Genomic DNA, 24,571 nt, shown 5'->3' on the forward strand with positions numbered 1-24,571 from the left:
AGGTAGGCGACCTCCGTGGGTAATACGTCTACTGAACACACTAACAAAAGAAAACTCCAATTTGGCTCCACTGCTTACGTCTACTTCATCTCAATATTTTTCACCACCACATATCACATTTCCTCTGGGCACGATGGCAGTATCATATAGAACTCGGAGAAGGCCATTGAAAGTTAAAATCATCCAAAACAGTACTTCCACCACTCCGTCATTTACAACTTACGTGACGTCTTCACAAACAATGAGTTCATCAGGCAGTGAGACGCTTGCCGATACGAAGAAGACGAGTATGCCAGTAACATATAGAAATCGCAGAAGACCATTTAAAGTTAAAATCATCAAACAAGGGACTTCCACCACTCCGTCATTAACAACTTATGCAACGCCTTCACGAAAAATGAGTGCCCCAAGCAGTAAGACGCCTGACGATGCGAAGAAGACGACTATGCCAGTAACATATAGAACTCGCAGAAGACCATTTAANTTGTCGGCTACACTTAGAACTCGGAGAAAGCCAGTTAAAATTAATATCGACGACAATAGATTAACGACAACCCCGTCATACACGCCGTTCCATATATCACATGGAATGTGGACTTCAGCAAAAAATCGTACGTTGGATGATGCATTGAAAACAGATAGCCAAGCTTTCACGAAGGTGACATCTTTTCCATCGACTCGGAGAAAGCCAATAATATTTAAGTACGCACAGAATGGAAAATCTGCCAAGCCTTCTAACACGCCATTGCAAACGTCTCAAATTCATACTGTTGGTGATGGATTTAAGACAACAAATATAATTTCACCTTCTCATTATAGTACAACTAAACTGCCAAAATTAGAATCATCAATTGGTATTTCATTTGAAATGACTGGGTTAATCGTAGGTCTTTCAATAGATGATAAACGTGAACAACTATATATCACTATAAATGAAAGTAACTACTCTTCTGCTGAAAGGTTCTTGAATATTACTGTTAAACCTGGCTCAATTGCCATAACTAGTGCCAGAATTCCTGTTAGTATAATTGCTGCGGATGAAGATGTTAATAACTCGACCTTAACAATCGATTTTATGTTTGGAAATGAACAAAAACGTGCGATTATAACAATTAAAAAAATCAGTCCATCGCCTAGGCCTCTAGGTATTTCTAATGTTAATATCAGGCGAGCAACAGTTTCTATAATGACTGTCAGTAATCTAGTCTTATTAAAAGTTGTAGATAAAGAGAAAAATTCTACTCCTTCAACAAAATTTGAATACGCAGATGGATTTAAATCATCTAGCCGACCGATGCCAGGTATGTCTGCCTTACCAGTCACTAATGGCCGACACGTAATACCTGACTGGGCAAGACAAATAATGGACAATCTCGATTTGCTCACACACCTTCTTGGTAAGGTTCCCAGTTCTACCAGTTATTATACAACGCCTGTTCAAAATGATAGTATAACGTCCCCCGTCACGGCAATGGAGTCTGTCGGGAGTGAATTGTATACCGATGCACCAACTTTGTTTAACAAAACTTCACAAGAACTGAACACCTCTACGGTCACTTTATCGTATGGATTTCCTAGTTCAGATCGTTATTCTACTTATTATACAACGCCTGTTCAAAATGATAGTATAATGTCCTCCATCACGGCAATGGAATCTGTCGGGAGTGAATTTTATACCGATGAATCAACTTTATTTGACACAACTTCACAAGAACTGAACACTTCTAATGTCCCTACAAAATATGGATTGCCTAGTTCAAATACGCCTTTTCAAAATGATAATATAACTTCCCCTAATGTAACGATTTTATATAACACCTCACACGACCTAAGCAGTTATAAAGGTTCTACATCATATGGATTATCTAGTTCAAATCCTACTGTAGCTATTTTTGTTAATACTTCGTCAGAAAATAAAAAAGCTGAAGAAAACCGTAAAACTACTGTGACATTTGACCATCACAAGATTACAACGGATTTTTTCCAAAATATATCATATCCATCGACAAATGAACCGAAAACCACTACTGTTGTAAATGAATTGATAACTAGTACTATACCTCCTTCAAATTCATTTAACAATAGCCAAAAAAGAACTGAAAAAATTCATGTTATACTTCAGAAGGTCGTATTTCCTTTCAAACGAAAAATGAATGATACTCACTCTGCATTGGCTCTTAAAAAGTCGTTATCAGTTGTTCCAGATAGTCGATCTCATATCTTCACCTCTGAATTTGGGATCAATGAAAATATCCTCGGTAAGTCAAGACATTTCAGTCATGTTTATTTCACTTTTTCATTTGTTCATTTTACAGGAGAGATCGATTCCAAACTGTGCCCGATGCTTATTGTTCTCAAGGATAGATTCAAGGTGGTGCTATTGCCTTGTTATTATTATGCAGATGCTCTTTGCCTTTAAAAATGATTGTATCTATATTTATTTATTATATATTATTTGCTAAAAATTTTTTAATGTTGTAAAAGTTTAAATTTTTAATTGTGATTTTGTAAGTACAGTAATGATACATGCAATAATACGTACTGTGATATCGAAAAAGGTATTTCAATATTCATATTGTTTAGGCCAGAATACATTTATTTTCTTGTACCAACTTTTTTTAAAATTATGTGTATTAAATGTATTTTCTAATCAATCAATAGAGTGCGTGGGATGTCCTTTTTTCCAAACGCCATTTTTAATTTTCACTTATGTGTTTTGTCTACTTTTTTTACTAGTCTAAGGTAAATCTCCGTTCTGTACGTTGTGCTCTTATAAATTCACTCTTTATTAAAATCCGTTAATCTCTCTAAAACGGTCACTAATCTACTCTCCTTTAGTCCTGAACCAGCCATGGAGACAAACTGGTGGAATACTCTCTAGTGCGAACGAAGTCCGGTGTATGAATGTGATTTATTAGCGTGATTGGAGGGGGGAATTACCCCGTGGAATCGTGTACTATGAGGTAGTGTGAATGCTAACAGGATTATTGTGTTTTTATCTTGTCTTTGTGTTTCTGTGTATTGGTATTTTTTTATCAACAATTGACGAGACCCTGAGGTAGGGAGGCGAGGAATAGGATAAAATAAAGGAGAGAGTTGGTTACCGATATATCACAAAACATCGTAACTTGGCTGGAGAAACAGTAAAAGAAGTTAGAAGGTTTAAAACGCGAGAAAGACAAGAAAAGAAATGCAAATTTAAGGAAGAAAGGCCTGGCGATGACCAATGTAGTTCACCGGCCCTAAAACTACAAAAAATGTACACCCCGCGTACTCCCTATATATTGAAATCATAAAATAACAAAACTGTTCATCTAAATATTATGTAAGGAGAACAAGGTATATCCTGGGACGTCTGCCCTCCAGAAAGAACCACCGCGATCCGGCCAAGTGACCCTGTACGAGCAATAAAGAACGTTATAAAAACGTTGGCATGTCAATTAAAAAAGGGTTCGCGCTCACCTCTGATTGACACACTGACACCTGCTTTGGAGGCAAACCCCGTGAAGGTGTCCCGCTGTAAAGAAAGGTTGTTCAGTGTGTCACACTTGGTCGAGGAGTACCACGCCTTGGCCACTTAAATGGAGCGAGTAGGCATGGCACCCGACATAAACCTACGAGAGTTTGTAGCTGTGCCCCTGTTCCGATTTTTAAGGGATTCAGTGTTGTTTTGTTTTATACAGTATTGTATTTAATATTGGGGTGTTTCTACATCTGTAAGTATTGTAAATATTATATGTAATTACTCACTGTGTGCATGTGTGTAGATATAATTATTGTGTATTGTGTGAATATATCACTTAATTATTCTTTTTATCTAAGGCTTTGGTTGAGATGGAGGCTGTTATGACTCCATTGTCGGTAGCCTCATAAAAAAGTTTATTGATATATCATTGTCCAAAAATGGTTGTTTCAACCCATCATACTCCATGCAAAGAAGACTTCTTGTTGAAATGATACAGCTCTGTCCGCACATATACTGAATTCGAAATTCATAACAATTTAATAACTTTTGTTGCTAGAATCAATTCTTAGATATTTTTGTAGATCCAGACTGTCCAATTTTTGAAGCATGATTCCATAGAGGTGGAAATTCTAATGGGGGAAAAACTGGTGGATTCGAGCCGGAATTCCAGCATATCTATGTCGCCTTCATTTGAAAAAGCAAACCAGGTAAACACCCTATTTTTATCGAACTCCTCGTTCATTTTCAATTTTCCACGGTTTTTGTTCATCGAAAACTCTCCTTCTTTTGCATATTTTTTCTCTTTTCTCATCTGTTTCCATTTTTTTGCGAAAAAGGGGGTCTGCTCATCGTAAGTTATTACTTAATCACAGAAAATATATGTAATGTTTACTTTCAAAAATATATTTAATTATATTATAATTAAATACAACATTGTAGAAGACAAAGATATTTTACAGACACAATTTATTTTACAAATGAAAGATCCGTTTTGCGAATTGCATAGTGAGCTTGTTATGTATCGTTCTGAACTACACAGACAGTAGTTCTTCTGATTTCCAATTCATTTAATGCCATACAATATCTATAAACAATAAAATAAATAATCAATTATAAATATTATTGCACAGTTAGATTTTCAAAACAGTTCAAACCTGAATAGCTCTAGCTTCTTCTGCATGTAAAGAAAAATCTGGCGTATACCCAAAGTAGAACGGGGCCATGATTGCTTTCTTATTATTGCTGTGCTTGAGGCCCAAAGAATGACCCAATTCATGAGCAGCGATTTGAAAGAAGTTACTTCCTATTTATATTCATATTTAGAGTAGTAAAATTTTTGAAAAAAAAAAAAAAACTTTTAGTCTACCTTCTGGTGTAAAAGCAGTCCAATTTTCGGCCAAGTCGAAATGCATATCTCCACCGTATCCTGGATAAAATGCATGCGCCAGGACACCGCCCTTGCCATCAAAAGGAGTATTGTCACCGTGTTTACCGCTGACAAATTTTATCCCAATGTGATAATTTCCTATTATTTAAAAATAAATTAAAAAATTAATATTTCGTATAACTGATTTTTTTAAACTTGTTTCGTTTATTGATTTCGATTGCACAATTAAAACTGAATTAAAATATTTTGGTTGCAATACCAAAAGAATTTCTTCCGCTACCTTTTTCTATTTGCACAAATTTAAGTTTGGTGACTGAGCTCCACAAATTGAAAGCCCTTTTTAGCTCACTGTCCACCACATTTCTATCCAGTGTGAGTGGGTATGTTATCACCTTGTAATAAATAGTTTTCGCAGACCATGTAGTTCCTACGATTTAAAACATGAAAAGTGCGAAAAGAGTTGAAGTTTTAAATAACTTTACAACAATTAATTTAAGAATTTCATACCTTGAAACATCCTTGCCATTTGAAAACTCCTCTTTGGCATCCTTTGTCTTTTTACATCTGAATTGCTACATCTAGGCCAATGCATCGCCTCTAGAGTATCTTTATCCAGTTTTCCTAAATAATTAAACTTTGAAGTGAAAATTGTTTAACAAAGTCAAATAAGTTTCTCTTTAAAAGAAATCATACCTGTAGGACTTGCACCGATAAAGTTCTGGAATTTAATTAGACCCTTACGAAAGTCATCTTCATTAACATCACTTTTACTTTTTAAAATGTAGCCATATTTTATCAGATAGTCCTACGATAGTAAAAATTTTTATAATTAATCTCTTCGCAAAATTAATTATAGTTAAATCCATTAGATTTCGTGGTCCGTTTGACCATTTCAATTAATTAATCTTTATGTAAGGCATTGGATGAGATAAAAAAGTCAGTGTCACAAGTGGGATTCGAACCCACGGCCTTCGGCTAAATACACCGCTGCTCTACCATTTGAGCTATCGTGACTTCGATCCACTCGGATACTAACTTCCCATCTGAAAAATGGCAAAAAGGAGGGAAAATTAGGTAGGGAAAGGTGGGTTGAGGTGGGAAGTTGGTGCCCGAGTAGATCGAAGTCATGATAGCTCAAATGGTAGAGCAGCGTTGTATTTAGCCGAAAGTCTTGGGTTCGAATCCCGCTCGTGACACTGACTTTTTTATCTCAACCAACACCTTACACAAAGATTAATTAATTGAAATTAATTATAGTGTGATCGTCTATTTTATACACTGAGAGGCAAAAAGTGGCCACCTTTAATATTTTCAATAATCTCTTAGACAATCCTCCCTTGATTATCTTGCAGCAATATTTGGTCCGTATTATTAGAGGTAAATAAAACTCAGATAAAATTTCCCATTTGTGTTTACAATTGGATTTTGTAAATAAATCTTTGAATAGTCAATTTCTTCTTTGTTGATTTTTTTTAAGTTGTACGTTTTTCAGTTTCAAATTTGTTTGGGTGTTGGTTTTAAGCGATTTGGCTAGAATCGTACCATTGCTGGACGATGGAAGAAGTCAAGCGTATGTAGCCACTGTGCTAAGCATTCCCAGAACAATTGTTCGAAGGGTCTTCCATCGCTAACAAACCCCCTAACCATCCCTAACCAAGATACTGGAGGTTACTAAAGAAGGCATAGATTAGGTCGCCACGGTGTCAAAACTCAGAAGGAGGATTTCGGGTTCGAATGCTGGGCCGCTGGATTCGAACCCGGGCCCTTTACCTTACAGTGATGAACGCCATGTCCACGCCTAAATCGTTGCGGCCTCCCCCTCGATCGTTTTATTGTTTTTAATATACTTCGTAATCGACATTTTATCGCTGTTGAGATCAAGCAATTCAACCAATTAGAAATGTTAATGTCAGTTTACTCATTGTAAGGAGAAGACTTTCAGAAGGACGAGAATGCCTGCCACTGATCTAGAACTTCTAACAAGGCAACAGAACAGCTCGGTTAAGTTTTGAAAGAAATCACATCAATTGGTCTGAGCAAGATTGGAATAAAATTTTGTTTTTGAATGATTCAAGGTTTTGTTTAAGGCTGACGGCCGACAGAGGGTTTGGAGAAGGACAAGTGTCCTGTGATGCCAGAGAATTTGCAGGAATTAATGGCTGGAGGAGTATGAAAATATTCCAAAGCACTACCCTCAAAACCTCATAATATGCCAACTCGAATGCAAACGGTGATCAACGCAAAAGAAGGAAATACTCCATACTGAATTGAATATTTTCTTCGTAGTTTCCTAACAATATTTTTGGTAAAATTGTTTTACTCAGTTTAATTTTTTTTTATTTGTCTAGATAATTATATTTTTATTTTAAAATATTCAGTACACAAAAAAAAAATTGAAACGATTGCAAGTATTTACTAAACAAACGAGGGTAGCCACTTTTTCTGCCTCTCAGGGTATAACTGTGAACTCTCGACAATATTTTGAATTATAACTTATTTTGAGAGAAAGATGAAATTTATAAATATAAAATTCCTTTTGTTTTTTTATTACTTTTTAAAAGGATAGTTCCTACTCGCAGTAAGTTGTTTTGCAACGATCCGGATTTCGAGCCTTTTAGCTCATCATCAGATTGTAGAAGTCCTTCAACCTGATGATGAGCTAAAAAGCTCGAAATCCGGATCGTTGCAAAACAACTTACTGTGAGTAGGAACTAGCCTTTTAAAAAGTATTGAATACCACACTCACTCCATCATTTATCATTTCTATTTGTTTTTGTTTTTTGTGTGTTTTTTTGCATTTGTACATAATCGACTGCCGGACCTGTATAAAATATCACTGCTGACTCACAATTGAAAACTCTTTTTGTAAAACAGGGGCTGTTAATCCGGATGAAATCTCTTGTAAAATGAAAACAGTTAGACTCAGCTTTGCACATCCACTAAGCAGCATCGTTTTTACAATTGTATCAGTTATCAAATTACTCCTGTAATTTGAACAATACAATACTGGATTGTGTCTGTGTATCAATCCTGAAAAGAAATTAGGTTGAATCTTTTATCTTAAGTTGTCAATTTTTACTATAGATTTGATTCAGACAAAAATCTTCAAAAGCACACATAATATTTTGGTTCATTATTTTATTCGTTTATTCATTGAATCCAACGGTTAAACATTTTTTGGCGTAAAAAGTATATTATATTATATATTTATGTACTATTTATATTTATCTATTATATATATTATATTATGTATTTTATTATATATTTATATACACAGGTTGATAGCCTAAAACACATAGCATACAGATAAACTATTTATATATATACAAAAGTAATATGACATAGTCATGATAGTTTTAGTGTTATAATATGATATTATATATAAAGAGAGCAAATTAATTTACAATATTACTTTAAAAAATTTAATGTTTTCTACATTTTTAACTTATTTTTATTTATTTATTTTTTAACTGTTTTTAATCTGCAAGACTAGTATTAAATAAATCTATATTAATGAATTTCCTGTTCGCTTCATTAATGGGAGATTGGAACTGGTGTTTAGTGTAGAAGTGAGGGGCATTGAATAATGATAAATTACGAATTTGGTATTTAGGGACATTGAACTTTACATAGGAAAGTAGCCCAGGGCTTGACATAAAGTTATGTAATAAATTGTGGAGAAAAACACGGTCAAACCTAGTTCTTCTTGCCTCTAGAGTATTAATGTTCAGAAAGGACATTATGAGATCATAATCGCAATTAAATTGTGGTTCAAAAACCAGTTACAGTAGCTAAGAAAGCATCAGCAGTTTCGGTACTGTTCATTTGAGCAGAGAAGTGAAGAGACCAGACAATAGATGAAAATTCAATTGATCGAACAAAAAAGGTAAAGAGTAGTTACAATATTCCTATATTTTTTAAAAATGTTGAATAGTGAATTAATAAACCCAAGTGTTTTTAGAGCTTTAGTCATATATTGTTTGTATTACATAATATATTGTAATTATATAATATTATATTGTTATGTTCATTCATCTTCGAAGATTTTATTATATTAAATAAATTGTGAAACATACTTAGTAATAATTAAAATAGTTTAAAATAAAACCGGGTCACACCAGATTTTACAAAATATAAGCCCCCTGAAAACGACGTTTACCATTTTTAACGCGATGTGTAAAGCTGTATTATGCTACAAATTATGCTATTATGCTACATGGAGCTTTCAATCTTTCGAGATAATGGAAAAAGTGCAAAGAAGTTTTATTAGAAAGTTTTGTCTATTCCAACTCTAAATTACGCACTCAATCTAGAAAACTACTGTATCACTTTTCATGTATACATTGCGACTCCATTTTGAAAATGTACAAGCCCAAAACATGGGCAATCAAATTCATTAGGGAAGTAGACTTTGGTTTTTCAAGCACAAATACATGCCTACAATGCGTGTACCCTAGAAAATCTTAAAATAGATCAAACACTTCCAAAAATCCCCATAAGATCATATAGCCTGGGAGCTATTAAAGTTAGCATATAAAAAATCACATCAAAACTCGAATGCATCTAAAATATGCAACCCTGGGGAAACTCGACAACTTGTTATCTTGGGTGCCAGGTCACAAGGGAATTTGGGTAACGAAAAAACAGACACACTGGCTAGAGGAACATCTGCATAACCATATTTATAGCCCTCAACCTAATCTTGGGATAGCAAAAACAAAATCCCCCATCTGACAATGGATTCCAAAAAGACAAAAGAAGTGGATAAACTCTAGGGGCGCTAGACAAAGTAAACTTATGTTAAAACAACCCCCACCATGACTGGCAAACTGACTGCAATTGGAAAGGGCCAAACTTGGAGGGGTGATAGGATTATTTACCCGTCACCGGCATCGGTGAAAACATATACACACCATGGGCATATTCAGTGATGATCCCTTTTGTAGATTAAGCAATGAGGAGGAAGCAACAGCCACCCACATCATCTTCGAATGCGAAGCAACCCGCGCAATGGAGATATAACTTGGATGCAAAGAAAACCCTGGGAATGGAATTGCAGAAGGGGCAGCCATTGACCCAATACTTCTTATAAGAAGGATCGATTCGATTGTATTGAACTAGGGAACTAAGAAGGGTACAACAAACCTGGGCAGCGCAAACCAACTTTCTAATATCCATCAGTATCATCTGTAATCAATCAATGGAAAGCCAAGAAGGAAAACTTTCTAGCACTACGGCGGCTGAGGTAGTAAAGCAAAATATCATGCTTTGCCAACTGGCATGCTCTTTTCCGGAAACCTGACTTAATTTATCCTCATGGAGAACATAGTTATAAACGTATCCTCTTGGATGGAAGTCATTTATTTGTCCTTTAAAAATTACATTGCCCACCAACGGGAGAATTGTTTAGAAAAATGCCCGCTTCAGCGAATACTTTAAGAATCTTGGAAAAAGTGACTTAGATTCAACACGGTATTTTTTAACTTATAGAAATGTAGCTATGAAGGTCTCAACCTGACAGAACCCCGTTGGTTTTTTTAAAATTCGACATGAGGTGAGACATTTGGACGTAGGAAAATTCCAGGAGGAAGTATAATCTTTGCTGTTGAGCAAGTACTTCATTCGTGGCCGAATATTAAGTAAAGTACGCTTTTTCATATTTTGGCGCTGTTGATTTGGAATGAGAAAAATCTCTTCAAATCTTCAATGGATTAGATAACCATATCCGGATACGGTATGCCCGGTATGGTTTTGAGATATAGGTGCGATTTCACATGTTAATATTACTTCATACTTTTTTTAGCTGGTCCTCGATTTATCATTTTTACGTAAAATGTGGCTGAAATGTAAAATCAGTGTTACGAGCGGGACTCGAACCCACGGCCTGCTCGATACACCGGTGCTCTAACCACTTGAGTCGTTATTTCGTTCCCCCGGGACTCATCTCAACAATTTTCACCTAAATTTTAGTTTAATATTTTCATAAGTTACGTAAGGATTCCCTAGATTTTTATCTATTTTTTACATTCTACAATATCAGTTATTATAAAGACGAGTAATTTATTTTGCCAACAACCTCCGACAGATGGCTTTTCGATCCGTGAAGTAATGCTTTTCTCAATTATCTGTTTGTTAATTATGTAATTTAAGTATAGAAGTATCTATCTATGTAACAATTAAAAACAACTCTAAATTTATGATAGAACTAGTAAAACATTACACAAACAAAATATCTAGTGTACGAAAGAATACTTACTTCAATATCTTTGTCTTCGCGTCTAAAGCTTTAATGAACTGAACGACTCTCTTCTAATAGTATTGGAGAGAAGTGAACTGTGTAATTCCATTAGGAACGTCAAGCATTATGAATGAACTTTTTATGATCCCGCGTAAATTGAATATTAAACCTTATAACGTCAAAAGAAGGGAGTCTTTAGCCCTCAATAAAAATAAGTTGTCAAAGAGTTAACCGTATCTTATTATATAAAGCGACGATAATTTTATGTAATAATTTTATAGTGAAATGATAGATTAAAGATGTAATGTTATGGACAATTACAGTAGCAATTCGTTATCACTACATTCATTATATATGTTTACATTTTAAAAATAGTTGGTACAATGTGACTTTATCATTATCAAATTGTATAACTTCGTGATTTTTAAAATATTTCTAAAAAAGCAGTTTTGAAGAAAACTACTTTAAAAAAAAGTTTAGATTTAATTCAGAAAAAATTCGAAGCTCATTTCAATCATAATCTAATAATTTGCCAAAGTAATCTTAAATAGTTAAGTGCTAAAAATGGCTATCAAATAATCCAATAAAACTTCACTACACTTCAATATCTATTTATACATCTTTGTAAGTCATGCATTTTCTCGTCTAATCAAGGATTTATACTATAAAAATTTCATTTTTTTTAAAACGTCTCAGAACTAAACAGTATTTTTTTAAGAATACAATATTTTCTATTATAAATTATATATGTACTAACATTTCTAACGTAGAAATAAAATAATTCTTGTACTACGTAAAGATTTAATTTTTGTAAGTGTTGTAAGTATTTATCATTATTACAAGGTCTGCAAAGAGAACTAGATTGTGGAAGAAATCAGCATAAAATATCATGACAAATTTAACGAGACACGTGTAATTTGTTAGGCATGAGCGATGTTACGCTGTATTTAAAAGAACGTCCTCCAGCTTATACACATCTCTACGCTTTAATTTTTACTCCCTGCTTAACCAGTAGTATTAAAATACCCTCTCACTGAACCAATACATGTTAAAATATAATTAAAATAAAATGACATGGTGAAGGAAAGTATGGATCGCTTTCGGAGAAAGGAAATAGACAAAACTTCTCGGTTATCCGATGAGGCGCTGCCTTGTCAGAAAATAATGTGTCACGATTACAGTCATCGTTCAATCGATGATCATTAATATTTATGTTGGACAAATGCTATTGCAAAGTAGGATACATAAATAGCTTCGATACGGAGGAGCATTGGTGGTCTCACAGATAATTTTTGACAGTAGTGACTGATTTTTTTTTGGAATTGGAGCTTATGATCGAACCCCACAGTTCTATTACGCTTTGCCAGTTCAACGTACTGTCTTATAAATTACAGTTTGTTCGTTAGTGAAAGTTTAGATTGTTTGTCTAGCATGTGTATAAGAATTTTGTATCGTTTGTTAAATGTCTTTGTTTCAAGTCCAGTGAGGGGGTTCCATGTCAGTCTTTTATGGAGAAATATGCCGAAATATTTAGTTGTAATATGTTGCTGAAGTGGAATGTTCGATTAACTTTTATTCTCCTTTTTTTTGGTCTACTGATGGATATCGTTCTGATGAGGTTGGATGTTGGAGGCAGTTATGGTTGGATTTTGAAGCAAGGAAAGAAGGAAAAGTAGTACTGTCTCGTTTAGATGGGCTTGGATCTTGTAGGCGGCTATGTTTGGCGGAATATATATATATATATATATATATATTATGCTGGGTGGGCGACCAAGACCCGAGGGGTTAAATGCCCGGGTAGACTCGTACCCCATCCCTAAAAGGTCCGGGACGTGGTCGGCTCACCTGTCCTGCATAAAGCTCTTGGACCTGTTCACAAACCCCAAGATTTTGGACCATTCAATCCCGGAAGTGATTTGGAGATGTCCTTTCCTTCAAAGATTTCATATTTAGACCTAGCATACATATCACACTCTGCGAGGTAGTGCCTTGCCGTTTCTTCTTTTATTTCGCAGAAGCGGCAAAAGGGATCTGGTAGGATATCCATTACGAAGAGGTGTCTTCTCAGTGGGCAGTGGCCCGTCAGAATACCTATCAGCCTCTTAATTCCCTTCTTTGAGATAGAGAATACCCATTTCGATTCTGCTGGTTTTATCGCCTTAACAAACTCTTTCGATTGCCTGTGTCCGGGGGATAAATTCCACTTCCTAAGGAATTGTTTCATACCCCAGGCGGAATATAATAAGGAATTGTTAAGATTTGGAGGGATATCGGTAGTGAATATTGTATATACAAAAGCACCTATGATGGTTTCTTGCTGTACTCCAACACATAACAATCTGGTGCGTAACCATCTGAACTGCGGGGGCAGCGTATTTTCGTTCCGAGTTCAAGCCTAGCTCAAGCTTCAAGCCCAAGGACTCCGCACTGGCTTAGTGGTGAGACCCCTGGCGGGTACCTAGAGAAGAGGCTGTGTTTCATTCCTGGCCGTGGACCGTAGTACTTGCGTATGACCTCCGAATTACGTCCCGACCTCGTGGGAATCGAAAGAATCGGATTTCCGAGAGCGTGCAGCCAGCGAGGAGCTATGACTACGCTGACGTCCCTCGAATTTATGAGAAATGGTGGACGGGGGCGGATGCTTGTCGATGGCGGCCGTCTGGGCTGCCTTTACCGTAGGCATGGTCTCCTCTAGGGGTTAGAGATTCCACTAAAACCGAAACAGCGGCCAGGGAGCGCATCCGGAGGTTTCGATGCTAGCAGAACCCGTACAACGAGGGGGATAGAGTTGTCTCTATCTAGAGAGTGCGTGGGAGACTTGGCCTATGCATTTCAACCACTTTATGGGTATCCGTTTACCGCGGCACTGTTTAAGTGCACAACATTAACCACCCCCTCGGAAGGGGCAAGCGGGAGAAGTCAGCATGTCTGTCGATTAGTCTGTGGATTTGCGGGCTTCTACACCGAACCTCACGGAAGAAGCAGATTCTCCGTGCGCGGAGGTGAGTCACTCCTAACTTGAGAATCTAAACGTGTGATTAGACCTGACGGTGCGCACTCTAAAGAACCTCAATGTTACATGACATTGCGGTGGTACTCCAACCCCGAAAAGGAACAAAGAGGAAAGATCTGCATCTTATCTGACTTGGTAATACGTACAATGTATGATCTTAGGATCAGGTAATAGGCTGAGGGAGAAGAAATTTGGAGAGAAACCCCATGTACCAAACTAAGAAGGTTTGCCAAAAGTCAAGGTACCAGGGTAATACTGATCTCGCTCAAGGCCGGAATCTGTCATCTCGTCTACAACTGGATGCTCGGGTGTGAACGAAAGCCAAATTGGTGGTTTGGTATTGTGTTTTGGAAGTTCAGGAAGCGATAGATACGTCTGATAAGAATTATAATAGACGTCTGATAATAGAGGGCTGACCCCAGACTGCCAACGTCACAAGTAGCACATATCAAGGTTTGCCTATACTTGATTATATACTTATAAATATATTTTTACATTGTTTTATTATATAGTTAAGTTTGTTTGAATGTGAACTATAAACATGTAACACAAATTAAATGACAGCAATAACTTATAAAATGGTTGCGCCTTTTTCTCAGCTATTTTTACTTAATTGTTGTACCAGAAGGTATGATTTGAACAAGAAAAAGTGTAATAGTGTTTGTCCATGATTTGAAAAAAAAGAAAGTACATACTATTAAAATATTGATTCAAACGGGAAAAAATTTGGAATCAAAAGTAAGTACTAATTTTGTAGTGAAAAACTCGGCACATTGATCAGACTATAATTATCGATTATTGTTCAATGCCCGTCTTTGTCTACGTACTTCGACGGCTTGGAGCTTTCCCATGGCGACATTTTTTACACATTAATCTTTTTATGTAAGGTATTGGTTGAAATGAGAAAGTTAGTGTCACGAGCGACATTCGAACCCACGACCTTCGGCTAAATACGCTACTGCTCTACCATTTGAGCTATCGGGACTTCGACCACTTGGACACCAACTTCCCACTTCAACCTACCTTTCGAATTTTCCCTCCTTTTTGCCATTTTTCAACCAATACATTACATAAAAAGATTAATTAATTGAAAGAAGTTATATTTGGTCAATCGGACAACGAAATATAATGGATTTTTTACAAAGTTCATAGCAATGTTACATGATTTATAACATGCATGTATAAAACGTCTGTCTCCTGTATTGCAAGGTTTAAAACAAAACACAATATCCTGTTAAGTTTAATATAATGTGAATAAAGTTGAACACGATCCGGCAAATAGTTTCGACCTTTAGCATTTCTCCCTAATGTCGGTTAACTCTCGCCCTTCGGCCCAGTGAATTTCTCTTGGATTTGCATAATACATTCCGTTCCTTCAAATCGATAGTTCAACTCTCTTGTTTATTTACCGTGATGCGGTTTCAATAGACGATTGAACGGAATGAAATTTGAACTTTGCATACTTCAAAATTTTCTAATGAAATGTCCAGCATCAAACCTTGTGTTTGGAGCCCAGCTTCCTGTTGTATTGGAACGATCTTACACGAATTTCTATATGTGCAACTTACAATTAGTTGCATTACCTCAGTTCAAGCGTCATATTAATCGTCCAGGAGAGTCCTTTGTTCTCATATTCTGCGTTTCTTGAATACCTAATGCTTAATAATGCGGTGCCAAGGTTGAGATGTGCATGATTAACTCTGCCGTTGAAAATTGAAAATATTTATTTATTTTTTTTTATAATGATTATCAACGTCGTTGTTTTTTGCCGTACTTACTTAATTTAAGAAAATTCTGTGAAATTAAGCACGCCAAGAATGGCGGAAAGCTAGCATGATGAGCTTGAATGATATAGTTGAAAATAAAATCAACCTAATTGTTTTATGGAAATAATAATCCTTCTCTATACATAAAACTTTACGTGATGTTGATTATTAATTACTGGTTTAAACAGGGTGTACGGCTACTCGTGTTACAAACTTTGCCGGTGATTCTACATTCAAAATAGAACCAAAAAGTCCTTATTAACTATGCTCCGAATTTCAGCAGTTTCGGAGTTATTCCACTTTTTCTGATTTTTTAATATTTCACGACTTTGCTTCAAATAATGATAAATCCAAAACTTTTGGACATATCTGTTTATACCATTGAAAAATACGTTAAATTTCCAATAGGATGTGATCAATACTAAACTTGTAAACGTTCGTGAAATGCGTTTTAGTTAGGCGTTTTAGTAGCCAAAAATTTGAAAAATATTTTTTTTTTCAAAGGTGAATAACTTACGTTGGTGAATTTAATCTACTATTTCCAAACCTAGAGACCAGCAAATTTCAGAAAACGTATTTTATTTAATATCCTTTTTAGTGGTTTAATGTCTTTTTTAATTCCTGTTTTCAAAGGTGAAGAAATTGATGGAGGAAAGGACAAAACCGTGGCTGACAGATTGGTAAGGTGGAACGATTAATAATAATAAAATAAAATAAAAATTAAAATTAAAAACTTAAGAAAATTTTGAATGAATTTATTAAATGTTTTTTAATTTTGAATGGAAATGCTTTCCACCCTCCATGTAATGTAGAGCGGAGGCCATCACTCTCTGTTTATCTATCTATTTATCTATCTCTATCACTNTCTCTCTCTCTCTCTCTCTCTCTCTCTCTCTCTCTATCTATCTATCTATCTATCTATCTATCTATCTATATATCTATCTAGCTATCTAGTTATCTATCTATCTATTTTATTCAAGTGAACCAAAGAACCTAATAGATTGCTCCTTTTATTTTCAAATTTTCTTTTTTCCTATTCGAACTTTCTTTTTTCCTTTTCGAACTTTCTTTTTTTAGTTTTTTCATGATATGTGAATAGGATATTTTCATTGTGAATAACGAAGGATTCAACTTTTTCTTGAGTGCCACTTTCTGGTTTTTCGTTATTCAATTGTTTTTCCGTTTTTTCGTGACATCACTTTGTGACTCGGCGATCTATCACCTTCTTTCGGTTTGCTAAAACTATAATGAAATGAAAGAGTAAGAAATATAAGGTTAATCTATCCACAGTCCTTCAAATATCCTTCTGAATTCAGGACTTTTTTGTTTTTAAGTATTCTAAATAAGTAAATATGCCTAATATGACTAAATAAACTTCCCTTAATGCATCATTACTTGTAAATAAAACAAATCTAGTGCAATAACGATAAAGCATGTGTCTCCTGAAAAGAAGAAAATGACTCAAGCAAAGACCTAGAGATAGAGCATAGCCGGTAGTTTTTCAACTGCATTATGTGAAACAGTCCAATTCAAATATTCTAGGAAATTATTAAAATTTGTTTTAAAAAATTTAAGGACTCACAGAACGTATTAAGTTTTATCTAACAAATGGCCTATGTCTAGCCAATCAAGTGGAAAATAAATATAACATTTTCAAAACAATTGCCATTTAAATAACATAAAACCAACGATTTACATATTTTATTAACAAAGCAGTTGAGGTTTTGGTATTGATTCATAGAACGAGTGCAAGTCTTATTTTGTGCAGCTTCCAGTGAGAATATGAACAATTTTGGTCTATTAATCGAACAGACGGGAAAAACTTCTGCATAATCTTTGTTATATCACGTGCTTCCATTCTCTTTGTCTCCTATATCTAATCGCTTAGGGGATGAAAATGTGTTAGTCACCATGGAAAAATTGATTGCACGTGTGAACATTGTAAAATAATTTCAAAAAGCTTACTTTCGAGAAAGTAAATTTTGCAAAAGAAAAGGAACACCATGTACAAATTTCTTCTGGCAAGTGAACAAAAGTGTTTTTAAAAACGACTTTTATTCAAATTAGCTAGATCCAAGAGTTGAGGCGTTCTGAGACTACGTATGAAAAGAGAGTGAATAATAATTGAAAGTTGCTAAACCAAAACGTCGTAATTGCCTCAAAACAAATTTTAAGGGTGCAGCAAAAACGGCCAAATGTTAAAGAAACAACTTTTTTACAGACTTGTATTTTATTATTGAATAAGCGATAAACAATTGTAAATTAACAAAAAAGTAGACAACGTTAAAAGTGCTATAAGAGTCGCATTTTAAATAAATTGACGCTTAAGTTAAGAATCTTGCAAATGAAAAAGATAATTTCCAACACCAGCAAACGCTCATAAAAGTCCATCCTTTGGAAAATGTAGCATTTACTTATTATGTATATATTACTATTAATATTTTTTTCCACATTTCCACGCTCAAATTTTGAAAAATCTTACTCCAACATATTATTCTTCAGTACAGGAACTTAAGACTATTGACTCAACGAGGAATAGCATTTATTTACGCCAATGACGGCGAAATTTTCTTTCGTAAACTTTCTCATTGTTGCTTTCGAAATATTCATCTTTTTTGTATCCAAAAGTTGGTCTGCTACTTCCATCCAGGTTTAGCACCAGTACATTATACATGTTGTAATGAGATTAATCTGGAGAGGTAAAAAATGCAGTTTCATGCTTACACAGCTTCTAAGAATATTTTCTACACCTGTCGTACATCCGTGGGAAAGCGTAACTTACGCACTTTACAACGATTCTAAGATAAAGGCTTGCCCGGCTCGTGTATGTCTCTCTCTCTCTCTCTCTCTCTCTCTCTCTCTCTCTCTCTCTCTCTCTCTCTCTCTCNCTCTCTCTCTCTCTCTTTCTCTCTTTCTCTTTCCTTCTTTCTTTCTTTCTTTCTTTCTTTCTTTCTTTCTTTCTTTCTTTCTTTCTTTCTTACACACACACGCACACACACACACACATACGCGCACGCACATGCGCAAATACACACGCCTTTCTTGGGAAGGTCTCTTCCGTCAGGAAAGCTGTCGTTTGAATTACAGATCCGCGGACGGCATCTTGGCGTTGACACTTGAAATCGAAGGAAAAAACACACCAGAAATACAGTATCGAGCAGGATTGTCCCAGTGCCAACAACCGTCCAGGCTGGCACGAAAGGAAGACAATTATAATGAACTTCCTGATATAAGCGTTACTCTCTCAAGGGCGTATGGGTTTTGAATAAAATAGTGTAGCATTGAACGCTCTCAATCCTGACCCCAGCTGCCTCATGAATTAGAAATTCATCTTCCGTGTGTGTCTAGGCAGACAAAGAGGGGCTTATCACAATTTTCCTTGGCTTGGCTAAAAACAAAACAAAACCGTTAGACGATATAATTTTCAAAATCCAACACAAAAGTTTCTAGCTTAATTTAATAATAAATTGAATGAATAATTCCGTTAGGGGAAAAACTAGAATCAGACACTAGAAAGTATAGTTTTTAAAAGTTGCGAACCCACGTAAAAATGGTACATGAGCCGACTCATGAGCCTCCTACTTCTAAGTCCAACTTAATCATCCTCCTTGGAAGAAACGTGTGGGACAGCCTGGTATGATGAGTCTTAAGAAACATAAAGGAATTTCCTTCCTGAAATGCGAGAACGGCTTTTCAATAATTTATGAGACGAGCCGATTTGGTAAGTACCACGCCTGGGGAAATTGACAAAACCCCTGCTTCTGGGGCTTAATTTTTTTTATCGTTGTAAAAGACTTTCGGGAATCCCTCAGGGTTGTATTCGAGAGATATTGGCGTTCGTCACCTTTGGTCTAAACTTCGTATGAATATTATGAATATTTTATAAAACGTGTGATGCTAGTTCTATACCACCAACCTATTTTGCTGCTACAGGAGGATTTAAACTACCCTAAATATAAACACAAAAGGCTGAAACAGATTATGTTTGACATTGATTTCTTATAATATTAACCTCACTCTAGTCACACAATCTTTTATCTATTTATTCATTACTTACTTATACGCATTTTGTTTTTTTATTCATTTGTTATTTAACTATTAATTTAATGGGATAACTAATTATAGCTGTTATGCTAGTACCTGTCGTTTCTATCGGGTTGTCCGGAAAATAATGCAGGATTTTAAGTTTTCATTAAAAAAAATCTATATAAAATATTCTGTTTACGTTTACAGGATTACTCATTTGTATGAATGTCAACANCCACGTTGGGAGAAATGTATTGAGAGTATGGGAAATTATTTTGATTAAAGAACATTGCTTTAAAGTAACTAGTTTCTTTTTTTTGTTTAATACCAAAATCCTGCATTATTTTCCGGACAACCCAATATTTAGTTCGCAAATTAGATCATTCTTGAGTTAATCTTAATTTTAATTTGAAATTTAATTAATTCAATTAACTTAATTTAATGTTCAGTTATAAATTGTGGGGTTTATTTTTAATTTTTCCCAGATTCGTATTGTTATTCGTATTTTTATTTATTTATTAATTTGATATCTAACTATTAATTTCATGGGATAACTAATTATAGCTGTTATGCTAGTACCTGTTGTTTCTATTTAGTTCGCAAATTAGGTCATTCTTGAGTTAATCTTAATTTCAATTTGAAAATTTAATTAATTCAATTAACTCAATTTAATGTTACAATTTTTTTTTAATTTTTCCCAGATTCGTACTGTTGATTACTTATTTATTCGTATTTTTTATTTATTTATTAATGTGATAATTAACTTTTAATTTAATGGGATAAGTAATTATAACTGCTATGCTAGTACCTGTTATTTCAATTTAATTAATAATAATTCTTAAGTAAATCTTAATGTTAATTTAAAAATTAATTAATTCAATTAACTCAATTTAATTTTTTTTCCCCAGATTCGTATTGTTGATTACTTATTTATTTGTTTTTTTATTTATTTATTAATTTGATATCTAACTTAATTTAATGGGATATGTAATTATAGCTGTTATGGTAGTACCTGTTGTTTTTATTTAGTTCGCAAATAGATAATTCTTAAAATAATTTTAATGTTAATTTCAAAATTAATTAATTCAATTAACTCAATTTAATGTTGTTTTTTTAATTTTTCCCAGATTCGTATTGTTGATTACTTATTTATTCGTATTTTTTATTTATTCATTAATTTGATAATTAACTTTTAATTTAATGGGATAAGTAATTATAACTGCCTGTTATTTCAATTTAGTTTGCAAATTAGATAATTCTTACGTTAATCTTAATGTTCATTTAAAATTTAATTAATGCAATTAACTCAATTTAATTTTTAATTTTTTTTCTCCCAGATTCGTATTGTTGATTCTTATTTATTCGTATTTTTATTTATTTATTAATTTGATATCTAACTATTAATTTAGAGGGGCGTCGGTGGCCGCAAGGTTTAGTCTTTGACACGGCGCTCATCACTGTAAGGTAAAGGTCCGGGTTCGAATCCAGAGGCCCTGCATTCGAACCCGACATACTTACAAATGGGCTTTTTTTCAAAAACACCGGCACCCTGAGGGTTGATATAACCTCTACTGCGAACCGTCGTAAAAAAAAAAAATCAAAAAGATATATATTCATAACATTTAATGTATGTAAGGTTAAAATCAATTTTGATAATAAACTATACAATGCACTCCCGTTGTTTTCCATAAAAATCATTGTTTATATATTATTTGATAAAGTGTTTTTATAATTTATTGTACTCTAAAAAGTCTATAATTTATTTATGATTTATGATGTCTATTATACTACGCGACCTTCGCTAAGAAACATTGGGATAAAAATACTTTCTCGGATATCGTTATTTTGCTGTTGCGAACCCTCGTAACAAAAAAAATAAATTAATTAAAAAATTTTTAAAAAAATAATAATTTGATGGAATATATATCTACAGCTGTTATAGTATTAGATAATTCTTAAGTTAATCTTAATATTAATTTAAAATTTAATTGATTTAATTAACAATTTGATTTTTTATTGTTTTTCCCAGATTCGTATTGTTGATTACTTATTTATTCGTATTTTTATTTATTTATTAATTTGATATCTAACTATTAATTTAATGGAATATATAACTACAGCTGTTATGGTATTAGATAATTCTTAAGTTAATCTTAATATTAATTTAAAATTTAATTAATTTAATTAACAATTTAATTTTTTATTTTTTTCCCAAATTCGTATTGTTGATTACTTATTTATTCGTATTTTTATTTATTTATTAATTTGATATCTAACTATTAATTTAATGAAATATATAACTACAGCTGTTATGGTATTAGATAATTCTTAAGTTAATCTTAATGTTAATTTAAAATTTAATTAATTTAATTAACTGAATTTAATTTTTTAATTTTTTCCCAGATTCGTATTGTTTATTATTAATGTATTCGTATTTTTATTTATTTATTAATTTGATATCTAACTATTAATTTAATGGGATATATAACTACAGCTGATATGGTATTAGATAATTCTTAAGTTAATCTTAATGTTAATTTAAAATTTAATTAATTTAATTAACAATTTATTTTTTATTTTTTTCCCAGATTCGTATTGTTGATTACTTATTTATTCGTATTTTTACTTATTTACTAATTTGAAATCTACACATAAATTTTATAGGATTTTTTTTTTTTTTTTTTTTTTTTTTTTTTAGGCAAAAAACACAAAAAAAATAGGATATGTAATTATAGCTGTTATGGTAGTACCTGTTATTTATATTTAGTTCGCAAATAGATAATTTTTAAAATAATCTTAATGTTAATTTAAAATTTTATTAATAACTGAATTTAATGTTAAGTGACAAATTTTTTTTTTTAAATTCGTATTGTTGACAAGTAGTAAGTAGTTAAGATGGTCGAGGTACGTCAGAGTGAGCCTGAAGCCAGCCAAAGGTAAACATTGCTGTTAATGTGTAAAATAAACATCTATTTATCAAAAAATAAATAACATACAATGACAACAAACAATATTAACATTATTAGTGCACTTGTTAAGTAAAGGTTAAACGAGCATTACCGAAATGTTCATTACACAAAACAATTTTTAAACATCATTCACTTTACTTGCTTTTTAAAGATACTAAATTTGCTTACTAAAAAAATCCATTATCTAAAATTTCAGAGCTAACAACTTTACTCAATTACCTATGTTAGTAGTTAATTAGTGAACCCATCGATTAGTAATGACGGTTTAGTTAAAAAATTTAATACTTAAACAATTATTTAATTTTCATATATCACTTAATAAATAAAAGTATCAAAAAGAAGTAAATTTTGCTTATTTATTGAATTTATTAACTTCTTATTTTTGAATTTATTAAATACTGGGCATTTAAAAAATATCAGCTAGGTAGTTTAAAATACAGGTGGTTTTATTATTTTTGTTATAGTACTAAATAAATAAAATTACTATATTTAATTAATAACTAGAAAAAATAGAAGTCACTAGGCGTTTAACTACATTTTTTTATTATGTTGACTATTTGCTATTTAAAAGTTAATATACAAAACAACGATTTTGTCTAATTAGCCTAATAACGATCTTGAGAATTTTAGTTTTTTAAATGGATGATTGATGTTTTTTCGATAATTTTATTTGAATTAATGTGAAAAAATTTTCTTTTGAGACCAAAAGCTATATCGGTGCCATCTATGAGTCCAATCGAGAAATTATTAATTATTCCTTTCCCCATTGTTTCATTAAGCCTTCCTACAATCCAGATTTAAATGGCGAAGAGATAAACGGTTCAGAGGGTCAGCGGACCTATTCTTCAATCTTCAACATGCATCTCGTCTTACATATTTATGCAGTTTTCATTGGTGCATCGCATTTTATCGATAGCCAGTTTACTTGAAATACCGCGATAAATTTTTACCTATGGGATATATAATTAATATAAATCAAATATTGCTCGCTTTAATTTAATCTAATAATTGTGATATTGAACAATATTGATTTTTTTCAGATAAAATTTAAAAATGTTAACCGTTCTATGTTCTATGCTCGTTAGCCAATCAAGCTGCAGTGTTTTAAATATTTTTTAAAATAATTTTTACAGATCTCGATGTGCGGTTTACAGGTTGTCAATACAAACCATTATGTTAAAATTTACTTTTACTAGCACAACTGACATCATCCGTGAATTAATTGCGGCTGCATCAAATTTTCCACTTGACTCAGAGGTGATTCAGGCAGTTTCATTACGACTAAACGTCAAGCCGGTCGTAACACCGAGTACCCTGGACAATGATAAAACAAAAACGGTTTTTATCAATGTGCGTAGTGGGCGCTCGATTGGCAAAAAAATTGTTACGTGGAATGGAAACGGATTGAGCGAGGAATCGTTTAGCGGGTGAGTCAGAGGTCAGCGGTGACTCAGTGAAGAAGTGGGATGACTTCGGTATTTATCTCGACGGCCACTTCGTCCAAAACAGTTTTTCATTTATGATTCTTTTTTTTCATAAATCATTATAAGATTTTATATGCACAAAGAATGTTCGCAAGATCAATTGGCAAGCGACGTTACACTTTCAACAAAAAACAAACAGTAACCTTTAAAATCAGCTGACCATCTCTACAATTTAAAATATTTAGGATTTTATAATTAGAACAAGTTACATAATTCAAAAAT

The 24,571-nt window shown here is 33.4% G+C and overlaps 2 protein-coding genes across 2 annotated transcripts; one reads left to right on the top strand and one right to left on the bottom strand.

Moving 5' to 3' along the window:
- Positions 1-490: 490 nt before the first annotated feature.
- LOC106669761 lies at positions 491-2,684 on the top strand. The gene is made up of 2 exons (XM_014399458.2): positions 491-2,258; positions 2,316-2,684. The coding sequence occupies exons 1-2, from the start codon at positions 590-592 to the stop codon at positions 2,417-2,419; spliced, it is 1,773 nt and encodes a 590-aa protein (XP_014254944.1). The 5' UTR covers positions 491-589; the 3' UTR covers positions 2,420-2,684.
- A 1,342-nt stretch (positions 2,685-4,026) lies between these two features.
- On the bottom strand, positions 4,027-11,166 carry LOC106669616 (72 kDa type IV collagenase). The gene is made up of 8 exons (XM_014399199.2): positions 11,110-11,166; positions 7,702-7,883; positions 5,547-5,658; positions 5,361-5,474; positions 5,134-5,280; positions 4,833-4,991; positions 4,621-4,769; positions 4,027-4,550 (listed from the first exon to the last, which is right to left on the bottom strand). Exons 2-8 carry the CDS (start codon positions 7,801-7,803, stop codon positions 4,530-4,532), a joined length of 804 nt encoding a protein of 267 aa, XP_014254685.1. The 5' UTR covers positions 7,804-7,883; positions 11,110-11,166; the 3' UTR covers positions 4,027-4,529.
- Positions 11,167-24,571: the final 13,405 nt, after the last annotated feature.

The sequence above is a fragment of the Cimex lectularius genome, unplaced genomic scaffold, assembly GCF_000648675.2.
Source record: "Cimex lectularius strain Harlan isolate CLEC.00 unplaced genomic scaffold, Clec_2.1 scaffold8, whole genome shotgun sequence".
In the NCBI taxonomy this organism is placed as follows: Eukaryota; Metazoa; Arthropoda; class Insecta; order Hemiptera; family Cimicidae; genus Cimex; species Cimex lectularius.